The sequence below is a fragment of the Molossus molossus genome, unplaced genomic scaffold (assembly GCF_014108415.1).
Source record: "Molossus molossus isolate mMolMol1 unplaced genomic scaffold, mMolMol1.p scaffold_m16_p_9, whole genome shotgun sequence".
Classification (NCBI taxonomy): Eukaryota; Metazoa; Chordata; class Mammalia; order Chiroptera; family Molossidae; genus Molossus; species Molossus molossus.
In genome coordinates, this window is record NW_023425403.1 from 30245519 (window position 1) to 30259084 (window position 13566).

The 13566-nt window shown below is 37.9% G+C and overlaps 1 protein-coding gene across 1 annotated transcript in view; it reads left to right on the forward strand.

Annotated features, from left to right (window-relative positions):
- POLB (DNA polymerase beta) overlaps positions 1-10291 on the forward strand; it is a 28105-nt gene extending 17814 nt beyond the window's left edge. The window contains exons 10-14 of the mRNA XM_036250362.1: positions 2201-2271; positions 3427-3513; positions 7961-8025; positions 8948-9087; positions 10048-10291. Of these exons, the coding sequence (XP_036106255.1) occupies positions 2201-2271; positions 3427-3513; positions 7961-8025; positions 8948-9087; positions 10048-10142 (458 nt within the window). The 3' untranslated portion in view covers positions 10143-10291. The remainder of the gene's footprint in view (positions 1-2200; positions 2272-3426; positions 3514-7960; positions 8026-8947; positions 9088-10047) is intronic.
- The last annotated feature ends 3275 nt before the right edge of the window (positions 10292-13566 follow it).

Genomic DNA, 13566 nt, shown 5'->3' on the forward strand with positions numbered 1-13566 from the left:
CTTTTTGTATTTTCTAAGCTTTCTATAATGGATCTAAGAATAATGTCTCAGAAGCACCAGTTCAAAACCAATTCTCACAACAACGAGGTTCTGCTGATCTTCATTTACTATGTGAATACGAACAAAATGCGTACCACACAATCATGGTCTCAAAAATTTGGAAGGGTAACATAAGTTAAAAAATTTAAACTTTACGTGCGGGTGGCAGCCACTCGATGTGTCTCTTCACATCGATGTCTCTCTCCCTCTCTCTTCCTCTCTCTCCCTCCCACTCTATCTGAACAAAAAATGGAAAAATGTCCTCGGGTGAGGATAAAAAATAAAAAAAAAATTTAAACTTTAACAATTAGAATAGAAAAACTTTATTTAAAACTTTAGAATAGATATCTGACTGAATCTCTGGCCACCTCTGGAGTTTTGCGTGGAAGTAGGTGACGGGCTATAAGCAGTTCTCTGGGTAGCTGCTATAAGAATAGAGCTGGGGAGAGAAAAGGACTAAATTCACAATTGCTGATAAGTAGAAAGAACACTGGATTGGGGCCAAAATACCTGGGTTCTCAGGCCAAATTAAGTAAGTTTGTCTCTCCATATCCTGTTTTCTGTATTTGCAAAATGAAAGAATTAAAGTTATGTTGTTCACATCTGTCAATCAGAAATACTTAGGAAGTTTTTAAAAATGTACACACTGCTGTACACTGCTACAAACCTACTAAATAAGAATCTCCTTGGGTGGGGCCTTGGAATTGATATTTTCAAAACAGATTTTGATACACAGAAAGTCACATGCATGCTCATTTGAACAGCCTTTCTGGATTTATATTTTTTTATTTTTATTTCTTTTGCTTTTATCAGTCACTTATATGCTTACTTGCTTTAATATAAATAAGATATACTCTTAAGAAGTCTCTCTTCTACCCTACCCCTATTTACTCTCTTCATTCCTTCCCACTGCTGACCCATTAATAACCACTTTCTTGTGTATTCTTTCAGTGTTTTTAAATTTAAATATAAATATACATTTTTGGTTTTCTTTTCTCTCTTTCTCAAAGGTAATATAATATATACATGGTGTACTATACCTTTTTTTCACTTAAAAATCTGGTTAAAGATTTTTGATGGATAGGATGATGGTCCATAGACAGTGTAAGATCTTCCGTGACCAGAAGTATTTTTTACATATATTATACTTAAAAAATGGGAAAAGAGGCAGTGAACAGGATTATTTTATGCCAGCTATGTGCCAGGCACTATTCTAGATGCTTTGACACATGTTCTTATTTAGTTGCACAACAGCCTATAAAGTAGTTTTTAATAGTTTGTAGACAAGGAAAGTGAGATCTAGAGGAATATAGTCTTCGTTTGCAATACTGAAAAAAAAAAAAAAGATTTAAAATGAAAAAATTCCATTTCAATGGAGATAAAATTTCATAGTGAAAGAAAGGTTTAAACAACTGTATGTAACTTGCCTGAAGTTATTTAGTTTTAAAATAGGGATCAAAATGAAAGCCTACGTCATTATAATGTGCTGTGCTCTTTATCCATGACACTATCATAGTTATTTTTACCAATATTCATTAAATAAGTTCAATCATAAGAATTAAAGTGAGTTTTCTGATTAACCTTTACAGAGTTAGAGTATATTGTTTGAAATTTTTAGATATATAGTATTCATAGAATGTCTTTTAAAGCTATTTTAAATGTTATTTTTACTCTTTATTAAATACTTAAGTGCATTTAAAAATATTATTTATTGATTTTTTAGAGAGAGAAGAAGGGAGAGGGAGAGAGAGAGAAACATTGATGTGAGAAACATCAATTGGCTGCCTCCTGCACACCCCCTACTAGGGATCAAGCCTGCAATCCAGGCATGTGCCCGGACTGGGAATCAAACTGGCAACCTTTTGATGCCTGGGACGATGTCCAACCAACTGAGCTATACTAGCTACATTAAATTAGCAAATTAGGTGCGATATCTAATGCCAGTGACTATTGTTACACCAGATTCTGCCTTTTTCATCAATATAACTAAATAGTTGGACAGAAAATTGAAATCTTTTCAGTAATTCTGAATATGAAGCTTAGTGAAATCGAAAGTTAGGCTATGAGAAGGAAGGCCCATTAATGTGTGTCATCACCCTGGTTCTGTTTGTCTCACAGATAAATTCACGTGAAAAATTCTGTACGTTTTCTGTTTTCATAGGTGCAGAATCCAGTGGTGACATGGATGTTCTTCTGACCCATCCAAGTTTTACCTCTGAATCAAACAAACAGGTACCTCAGAATTTATGTTTGCTGTGATCGATCTTACATAGCAGTGCAGTATCATTTTCTAAATGATAGTTGGATATTTTCAGAATAAGTTTTTGCTTTAATCTTTCTGAAAAATCAGTTGAAGTTTGTACTGATTAAATTATGTGAAAGTCAAAGTAAGTTTTTGAAAGGGATACATGTTTTTTCATAAGGAATTGGGAGGACCGTCTAACATTTGAAAGAGATGAAATTTAGTAAAATATTTCCAGAATTATTTATTGTCTATCATAAATATTTTAGAAATACCCAATATGATATTTAGGTTTTCATTAAAGGAATAGTTTTCTATTAAAATAATATTGTATTTAGAAACTTGACCTCGATTAGAAAACTCAAGAATGCAAAACATTTTTTATTTTCAAATATATGCCTTTTAAAGATGAAGCAGGTAACTTTGATTTAATGAAACAGATAAACACAAATGATGTTTGTTTGGGGGATATCATGATTGAAAGACGATGGTATCTAAAAATAAGTTTTGCTTAATAAGATAAATTTTCTGTTAGAAAAAAAGTACTTACTCAGAGCATAGGAAAATAGGCATTTCTCCACAAATAATCAGAAAACTCATGTTAAAAATGTTTTCTTTTTTTAAAAAATGTTTCATTGACTTTTAGAGAGAGAGGGAGAGAGAGAGAGAAACATTGATGACAGAGAACATCGATTGGCCGCTTCCTGCATGCCCCCCACTGGAGGTCGGGCCCGCAACCTGGGCATGTGTCCTGACCTAGAATCGAACTGGCGACCTCTTGGTGCATGGGTCGATGCTCAACCACTGTGCCACATCAGCCGGACTAAAAATGTTTTCTTGCTGGCCTGGCTGATTTTGCCCAGTGGTTAGAGCATTGGCCCATGGACCAAAGAGTCACAGGTTTGATTCCAGTCAAGGACATGTACCTCAGTTGCAGTTTGGTCCCTGGCCCTGGTTGGGATTGTATGGGAGGCAGCCGGTCAATGTCTCTCTCACATCAATGTTTCTCTCTCTGTCTCTCTCTCTCTCCTTCCCTACCTCCCTTCCACTTTGTCTGCAAATCCTCTACTGAGGATGTAAAAAAAGTTTTCTTGCTGTAACAGAGTAATTGCTCTTTTTCTTATTCCTTAATTATGATTCTACAGCCGAAGCTGTTACATCGTGTTGTGGAGCAGTTACAAAAGGTCTGTTTTATTACGGATACTCTGTCGAAAGGAGAAACAAAATTCATGGTAAGTAGTTGTTTGAGTTAACAAATCAGAAAAACCTTAAAGACTGTTCAGTAATGGTTGTGATGTGTGACCTCACAGTAGCTTAATGTTACAGTCAATAAATATCCATGAGACCACAGAGAAGAATAATTAGCAGAATGCTAATCTCAGAATATTTTAGTAAAAAAGTTTTCTTTTAAAATCCCCACTTGTAAATATCTGTGCCATTGGAATAGATCATTAGGCATAACCTGCTATTTTCAAAATATTCCTAATGACTTTGACATATAAGTTTTTCCCTAAAATAGCAAATGTTTTCATATTCTCTGACTCAGAATTCTTCAGTAAGTGAGATTAAAATTGTCTGAAGAGTATTAATCTATTACAGTACCAAAGAAAGGAAAGAAATCAAGGTATGTGCTAGAAACATGTTATGTGGAATGCTAGGTAGAGGAGTTCACAGAGGGGCACACTTGCAGAGATTTTCAAAGTGAAACCCATCATGACAAACTTTCAAAATCCTGTAGTCTTCCTAGGGAATTAAAATTTAGATTCAAGATAAATGGCAAATGGATTAAAAGCAGATTAATAAATGACCCTGTATAAAAACCAATAGGAAGGCAAATAGAAGTCTAGGACTAAAGTCATAAAGGCTTACCTTTATTCTACTGGTCACTTAAATATATACATCATTTGGATTCCCTTTTCTCTGTGCCCCCTTTTCCCCAAGTTATATGACTGAAAGGAAAGAGTGTGCTTTTGGAGAATAGACATGCTGTAATTAGCAAGTCTTGTGCATACATTTGACAACAGTTTTGACCAACAGTAGAAGAAGATGGTTGAGATAAATAATTGAAATATCATACCATTCAGAAAGTAGAATGGTGGTTGCCAGGGCCTGGGGGAAGGGGGGAATGGGGAGGGGTACAGAATTTCATTTGGGGAAGTTGAAAGTAGTTAAAATGGTAAATTTTATGTATATTTAATCATAAAAAAACATTGTGTTATTAAATTCAGCCTGGTGATTTTAATGGGCTGTGAAAGTATATTGCCTAAGTTGGTCACACTTTATCAATGTTTTCAAAAGAATTTTGGGAAAGGTAAAAATAAAATTCTAGCCAGTCTTTGGGAATTAAATATATGTTTTCCTGAATCTGTCAGATTCTGAGTTCTGACTCTATGTCCAAAAGTATATACATACATGAGATCTTATTTAAAATAGGGTTTATATATGCTCCATGAACATCCTTTAAATTTTAGATTGATTGTAATTCACTCATACCAAATACGCATAAATCTTACATTTAAAGTACATTCAATTGGGAAAAATCCTAAAAATAATATGAGCTAAACACGCTGGATTTTTTTCATTGTAAGTGTCCTCACTGGGTACATTCTGGGTGCTCTTTCTGGCCTAACTCTCCTCCTCCAGTAGTCATCTCTGTGAAAGGCACTGGGACTCCCTACTGGGGAAGTGCACCACCTGCTTTCAGAGTTAGCTACATGGAAGGTGTTTATGCAATACAATAGCAGAAGCATTTTTTTACTGTTTGAACAGTGCTCAGAGAGATACAGAGGAAAGACCAACAGAGGCTATAGTAATTCAGCTAGCAAGAATACAAGGAAAAATTACAAGCTGGTGGGCTGGTTATAATCTGAAAAGGAAAGGTAGGTAGCCAAGTATACATGAATGTAAAGATTTGCTGACAGTGGTGGAAATGGGTTATCCTAGTAGCTGCTCAATCAAAAAAGAGAAGACTCTTGCCTGGAAAGTGAATGGGCAGCCAAATCCCAGTGACTGCTGCAGTAGGCTGGTTCAGACCTTGCTGTTTATGATATAAAAGAACAAAATGGTGAGAATGAGTGTCAATAGGGTGAGAAGGTATATTCAGTTAATTCAGCAAATATATATTAAGCATCTACTACATTCCAGGTTCTAGGAGCTTGGGATATATCAGTGAATTTAAGTAGAACTTATATTTGAGGATTGTGGGAAGGGACTGATAGTTAACAAGGAACATAATAAATAAATTGTTTAATGTGTTAGGTTAAGGTAATAAGTACTATTTTTTAAAAGAAGAAAAGGGAGAGCAGGGTATGGGGAGATGGGTGTGCAGGTCATAGTATTATATAGGATGGTCAGAGGCACAGAAGATGAGACCTGGGGAAAGACTTGAGGTAAGGGAGTTAGCCAAATAGATGTGGCGGGGAGAGAATCAGAGCAATGACCCTAAGTACATGAATATTAGCAGAGACATCCAAAGAAGTTAAGATCTCTAGGTTTTTAAAAGGAAGTTGGCTGTGAAATGAATTCAATTTATAAGGTGAAATAAACCTTTCTCATTCCTTATCTACTTGATTTCAAAACCTTTTGTTGCTATAACTACGAACTAGTTTTAAAGATAATACCATTCATGTATTTTTCAAGTTATCTTCAAAATGTTAATTCTTTTAATAGTAATCAAACCTTAGGAAAGCCAGGGTTATTACAAATCTTGTAGAATCATGGTCTTTAGATAATTGAGCTATTCATTCTGTGACTAACATTTAGAAAGAAAAGACCAATTCCTTCTGCATTTAGATGCCTGTTTGCTGTATGTATGATGAGCACCATACAAATTTTAGCATTTTGTGCAAATTTGGCCTTGGATGATTTTCTGTGAAATATCAACAGTAAGGATTCAAGGGACAGTAGAAGATACCTTGACTACCCTGAGGAAGTAAGAGGGGCTTTATTCCAGACACTTGCATGGAGCTACCTAATTGTAATGCCAAACAAAACTAATCCACTCTATCTAATAAATAATTTACAATGATTCAGAGAAATTCTTTAACCCTAACACTTTAGAAAAAGTGTAGGAAATACAGTTAGTCTTGAGGAAAGGAACAAAGCCATTAGATGAAGTCCTATTACTAATGTGACAGACAGTAAGATCATTGCCTGTGGCATCCAAACATCCATATCCACAAGGTCATGCTTCATGGTAATTCCAGATGGACGTCATTTCTGATCCATTTGAAGGTTGAGTTGGAACTTTTTAATGCCTAAGAAGGTAGGTTTCATATTTTGAAGATAAACAGGATTCATTAATCTTTCAGCCATAGCAACAGCTAAAGAAAATACCCATTTTGGATTTTAATTTTTCTGTGTTGCTGAATGAAAAAGTATAGCTTTTAGTGATATGTATACCAGCTCAACTACTTTTTAAAACCAGAACCCCCTCATTTGTATATTTTTCTTAGAATGTGGCATTTGAAACTATTTTGAAATTTGATGTTTGTAGCTCTTTTTACATATTTATGGGTTGCTGACTAGTCCAGAATTTCCCCCCATTTTTCTGGAAAAGGAAAAGATAGCAAAACAGACCTTAAAAATACCTATTTGAAAACTGTAGAAGTATAATGAAAACGAACTTGCAGAGAAGGAAGAAAATAACCCTGATTTTCTTATCTTTTAAATTTTTCTTATTTTTCTTCTATCTGTCCTCTAATTCCTGGGAGGTTTCCATAATTTCTAACTCATCTACTTTTGCTATCATATTTTTTATTTTAATTTAAACTTTTTCCCTGAATGTTCTTTTGCTGTAGCATCTGCCCTTATTTCTTGGATGGAATATCTCCTGTTATCTGAGAATATTACTCATAGCTTTTTTATTTGTTTTCTTCTTCCTGAATAATCATTTCTTCCAAATTGCATTTTTCTGTTGGTTTTGATGTCTGTCTTTCGTGTTTGGTGCTTTTCCTTGGTGCTTGTTGTTTAGAATCACACAAAGGCCAAGTCCTCATAACTATAGTCCTTGCCTGCTGTTTCATGTAGCTCTTTCATTATCATGAAGTATAATAGGAAGGTAGTGATAACAAATACCGCATAGAAAAACTAGGTTAGCCCGGCCATTGTGGCTCAGTGGATTGAGCGGCGTCCCATGGACTGAGAGGTCCCAGTTCGATTCCCAGTCAGGGCACATGCCCGGGTTTTGGGCTCAGTCCCCAGAGGGGGGAATGTGGGAGGCAGCTGATCAATGTTTCTATCTCTCTCTCCCTAAAAACATACTTAAAAAAAAAAACTAAATTAAAAGTGCTCCAAATTTGAAAACTGCCTCCATTTAAAACAAAAATAACCTCACATTTAACAATATGTAATTAAAATTAAGCCTTAAGCCCTGGCCAGTTTGGCTCAGCGGTTAGAGCGTCGGCCTGCGGTCCGGAGAGACCCGGGTTCGGTTCCCGCTAAGGGCACGTACTTCGGTTGCAGTTTGTCCCCGGCCCTGGTTGGTCGTGCGGGTGGCAGCCACTCAATGTGTCCCTTCACGTCGATGTTTCTCTCTCTCCCTTCCTCTCTCTCCCTCCCTCTCTATCTGTACAAAAAATGGAAAAATATCCTCGGGTGAGGATAAAAATAATAATAATAATAAAATTAAGCCTTAAGTTTAAAAATATCTTTAAACACTCTTTTAAATGTCCATTTTAGGGTGTTTGCCAGCTTCCCAGTAAAAATGATGAAAAGGAATATCCACACAGGAGAATTGATATCAGGTATTTATTGCTGACCTATTAACTTTTCCCTTCTTTTCTCTTTTCCACCCCTCCCTCTATATATCTTGGAATTCACATAAATGTCTAGAATCTCTTTTCATTCTGAAGTGCTATGTGTTCCTGCTATAGAAAATGTGTAGCCTGAAAATATATAAATAATAACTGTCTACAGAATCTAATTTATTTTTTCTAGCTATCCATCTCATCATGATGCCTTCCACAGCTCAAAAGGAAATTCCTGCCTGGGGAAAATTGGTTGTAATAAGTGATACTGCTTTTCATTTCTCCACACATCTTGCAGAACATAATTTACTAAAACCTAAACTGCGCAGCGTTGGGGTGTTTTGAATGGTCTACCTAATGATAGTCTCCTCTTTGTGTCATTTGGCTACATAGACTTATTTTAGGTGCTTTGTACCTTATTGATTTTTTTTTAAATCCTCACCTGAGGATATTTTTCCATTTATCTTTAGATAGAGTTGGAGGGAGGTAGGGAGGGAGGGAGAGGAGAGGAGACAGAGAGAGAGAGGGAGGGAGGGAGTGGGGGAGGGGGAGAGAGAAAGAGAGGGAGAGAGAGAGAGAGAAAGAGAGAAACATTGATATGAGAGAGACTCATCAATTGGTTGCTTCCTGCATGACCCCGACCGACCAGGGCCAGGGACGTACCACAACCAAGGTATGTGCCCTTGATCGGAATCGAACCCACAACTCTGGTCCGCAGGCCAAAGCTCTAATCGCTGAGCTAAACCAGCCAGGGCCCTTATTGATTTTAAGAGTCTTATTTTTGCTAAATTTAGTGGGAACCAAACCCGGGTCTCTCTGGACTGCAGGCCGACGCTCTAACCGCTGAGCCAAACTGGCCAGGTTATTTTTGCTAAATTTAAAAGATTTAAATTTGTTTATTGCCTTTTTTTTTTTTTAGGTTGATACCCAAGGATCAGTATTACTGTGGTGTTCTCTATTTCACTGGGAGTGATATTTTTAATAAGAATATGAGAGCTCATGCCCTAGAAAAGGGCTTTACAATCAATGAGTACACAATTCGTCCCTTGGGAGTCACTGGTGAGTATTTGTGTCCCTTAGTGATAACCCCTGTCATCTGGAGAGAAAGTTATTTTCAAAGATACTTTGTTTTAGCAATTTGCATTTCTCTAAAAAGCCTTTAAGTAACTATTGCCAATTAATTGTAGTTTCTTTGTATTGTTTGTTCCTCAGGCAACAAAGAGGGCTTTAGGGCATATATGTTCCCAGGCCCTCAATTGAAGGCTTTGATAGCAAGAATTACTTCTAGCTCTATCACATGGATTAAATTCTTTCTACCTGTGATGGTCAGCAAAAGAAAATTTATTGATCTAAGTGTTTTGTTTTTTTAAATCTATCTTCAAGACTTCTAAAGAACCCAGGTATCACTGCTTTTGGTGCCAGGCCAAATCTGGTAGCTTTGGCACCATGGTTTAGAGTTTATAAGTAAGAATTGCTTACTCTCTGCGATTTTGTCCTAAAAGTTTAAAATCGGGCTTTCATTCTTGGTAGACTAGGGCAGACTTCTCACATGTCAATGTGTATAAAAATCATGTGGAGGCCCCATTAAATGCAGATTCTAATTCAGTGGACTTTGGAGTGGCGCCCAAGATCCAGCATTTCTAGGAAGCTTCCAGGTGATGCCAGTACCGCTAGTCTAGGAACCCCATTTTGTGTTGCCAAAGAACTAAGGAGTATTTTATATAGTACATGGTGGCTATAATGGAGATCCCGCAGAGAGGAAACTCATGAACTGGATCACCTCAGAGGCCATGGTTGGCGTCCTCAGGTTCCTTTGGTAGCACTAGCGTATGTATGACAAACCTCAAGCACAGGCTCGTGTGGGAGGATGGGGTGGGCAATATCTTTTTTTTTCAGTGGCTTGGTTACCATTTTCTTTTCTTTAAGTATGTCCCATATAGCTGTCAGTTCTGAATCTTCTATAACTAAATTCTAAAACTGGTTTGTAAGTAAATATTTTATTTTGTCTCTTACTTGCAGGAGTTGCTGGAGAACCCCTGCCAGTGGATAGTGAGAAAGACATCTTTGACTACATCCAATGGAAATACCGAGAACCCAAGGATCGAAGTGAATGAGGCTTGTCCTTCTTCCCAGGCGCAGCCCAAAAGGAGTCTTAATTTATTTCTTAATGTTTGCTATGTAAGGGTCTTTGGTGTTTTTAAATGATTGTTTCTTCTTCATGCTTTAGCTTGCACCGTAGTCAATAAAACCTCTTGTACTATTATCAGATGAACTTGTTCTGTTATTAGAAAATATGTTTAAATTTACATTTTTGATCACACTTTACTAAAGGTTTACTAGAGAGAATTAAGAGGTAATAATAAATCTTTAATGGGATTTTTCTTGTTTTCTGCCCTTATGCTATAAACCAACATTACTCCCACTTCCTTTTCTACTATTTACTGATTACAAATTAGTCAATTAAGATACACCCGGAACCCAGCTTGTGTGGCTCAGTAGATTGAGTGCCCTCTCATGGGAGTCCCGGTTCAATTCCTGTTCAGGGCACATGCCCGGGTTGTGGGCTCCATCCCCAGTGGGGGCATGCAGGAGGAGGCTGATCGGTGTGAAAGAGGAGGCTCTCTCACATTGATGCATCTGTCTCTCCCTTCCTCTCTCTCTAATAAATCAATAAAAATATATTTTAAAAAAAGAAAAGAAAGAGATATTCCCAGAGGCTATTCTCTGGAGGATGGTTCAGTATTTTTTTAAAACTAGGGATCTTCATAAATTTAATTTTTGTTTTGGTTGGCCCATATTTGATTTCATAATATACACTTAAAACTTAAATAGAAGAACGGGTGTGTGGTTTAGCTCTTAAATGAAATCTGTAGCAACTGGTTGTAATCCATCAGAAAGAGCTTCCCTATGCAAAACCACTTCTAGTTGTACCCGTATGTACAAAATATGGCCTCTGAAATTTTAAGCAAATTTGCCCTAGTTTTCCTCCAAGCTAATTTTTAGGTTTAAATGGTAAAAATATATAACTCAAAACACTCCTTGAAAGCCCTCAATTTGTAATATAAAAATTATGTAAATGTAAAAAGTTATCAAATGATAAGTAAAGCTATTGAAAACAAATTATGTAAAAATGCTCTGTAACTTGCAAAGGTCTGTACAAACTTAAGATGATAATTGCCTTTTGAAACTTATTTATTAACTAAATTATTTTGTGGTGAAATGGCATTGCCCTTCCAAGAAATAAAAGAAAATAAACAATAGGGTTTTTAAGGAAAAATAGTATTTGCTGTGATAATTTTCACTGGTAAGATATAAGAATTCATTGCACCACAGATGCCATCACTATTTCCCCCCAAGCTACTGTCAGTTACCAGAACTTCACCAATAATTATTTAAGATTTATTTGAACTACTTGAATCACTAGATAAAAATTAAATTATTTTGTTATAGTATCACATCACTTTTCTGCAGAAATAGACAAAAGCTAAAGCTAGTTTCCATTCATCACAAGGCATCTCACTGTTCTCTAGCCCAGTCTATTTCAATTGCTACAAGATTTGATTTTAAGATACATTTGTATAGAAAGATTTAAAAATTAACGTTTGAGATTTCAGCTTGAATACAATGAGTCATCTTCATTTTGAAATATTTACAGCTTTTTAGATTTTTTGGCATGCTCTAAACCATGCATGTTGTTGATTGCCAGCCCCTTGATGTGGACAGCAGTCTAGGACCACAGTCACAGCGCTGAAAGATTTCTGGAGCTTGAGCAGTGTCTTATGTCCTCTCCTAGAACAGACCTGTCCCTCCAGTAGGATTAGTTCACAAATTTTAGTCCAATATTGACGAGCACAACAAAGTCTAGGTGGAACTACATCAAGTGTAATAGGTTAGTTTCCTGTTTCAGAACTAGACTTCATTAAAAATAAACAAAACTGACTTCCAGTCAAGATGGCGGCGTAGGGAAACGCAGTATCGCGTTCTCCCACAACCACATCCAAGTTACAACAAAACTACAGAACAACCATCATCCAAAACCGCCTGAAATCAAGCTGAATGGAAGTCCTACAACTACGGAATTAAAAAAAAAAAAAAGCAGCTACATCTAGACCGGTAGGAGGGGCGGAGGCGCGAGGGGTGGCGGCGGCGCGACTGGCTGGTCCCACACCCACGTGTGGCGGATAAAAATCAGGAGGCTCCCGCGGCTGGCAAGGTCCTTCCTGAGGACTGAGGGGTCCCCGTCCCACACCAGGTGCCCCACTCAGGTTTCCAGTGCCAGGAAGAGAAGTCCCCATAACTTCTGGCTGGAAAAACCAGCAGAAACTGAGGCTCAGGGAAGCTGATCTGGCTGGAGCCACAGGCAGCTCCCTAAAGGGCCCGCGCACAGACTTATCGGACTCTCTCCCTCTAAGCTTGGAGGGGAGGCAGCTCGAGGGGCGCCAGAGACATACAGGGAAGAACTGAGCTGTTTGGCACTGGAGCGAGGGCTGGAGAGAGGGCTTCCTCGGGGACAAATGTGCGGTAAGAGGCCTTTGTTCCTTTGGTGAGCCCTTCCCTGGGGCGGCAGACAGTCGCCTTATCTGGGACTCCAGCAACCTGGCTCACGCTGGTAGCCCCGCCCTGGTGACTCCCTGAGGCCCCGCCCCGCCCCATACAACTTTCAGGTCCACCCAAGCTGTTGCCACTTGCTTAACCGTAGGATTGGCCTGTCTTGGATCCTGCTTCAGGTTTTTCCTAAATTCTTTCAAATGAGCAGCATCGGGTCTCAGCGAGCCCCATACCTCTCATTAAGTAATACACAGAAACAAACACAGGGAGGCAGCCAAAATGAGGAGACAAAGAAACAGGTCCCAAATGAAAGAACAGAACAAAACCCCAGGTAAAGAACTAAGCGAAATGGAGATAAGCAACCTAACAGATGCTGAGTTCAAAATACTGCTTATAAGGATGCTCAGTGAACTCAGTGAGGGCCTCAAGAGCATAAAAAAGGACCAGTTAGAAATGATCGCTGCACAGTTAGAAACGAAGGAGGCTTTAACTGAAATAAAGAATAATTTACACAGCTTCAATAATAGAGTACGTAAATCCAAGGAGCAAACCATCAATTTGGAATATAAGGAAGCAAAAAACGCCCAATCAGAACAGCAAAAAGAAAAAAGAATCCAAAAAAATGAGGAGAGTGTAAGGAGCCTCTGGGACAACTTCAAGCGTGCCAACACTCCCATCTTGGGGGTGCCGGAAGGAGAAGAGAGAGAACAAGAAATCGAAAACCTGTTTGAAACAATAATGGCAGAAAACTTTCCTAACTTGGTGAAGGAAACAGACATACAAGTCCAGGAAGCACAGAGAGTCCCAAACAAGATGAACCCCAAGAGGCCCACACCAAGGCACATCATCATCAAAATGCAAAAGGTTCAAGACAAAGAGAGAATCTTAAAAGCAGCAAGAGAAAGGCAGATAGTTACCTACAAGGGAGTTCCCATTAGGCTGTCAGCTGATTTCTCAAAAGAAACTTTGCAGGCCAGAAGGGAGTGGCAA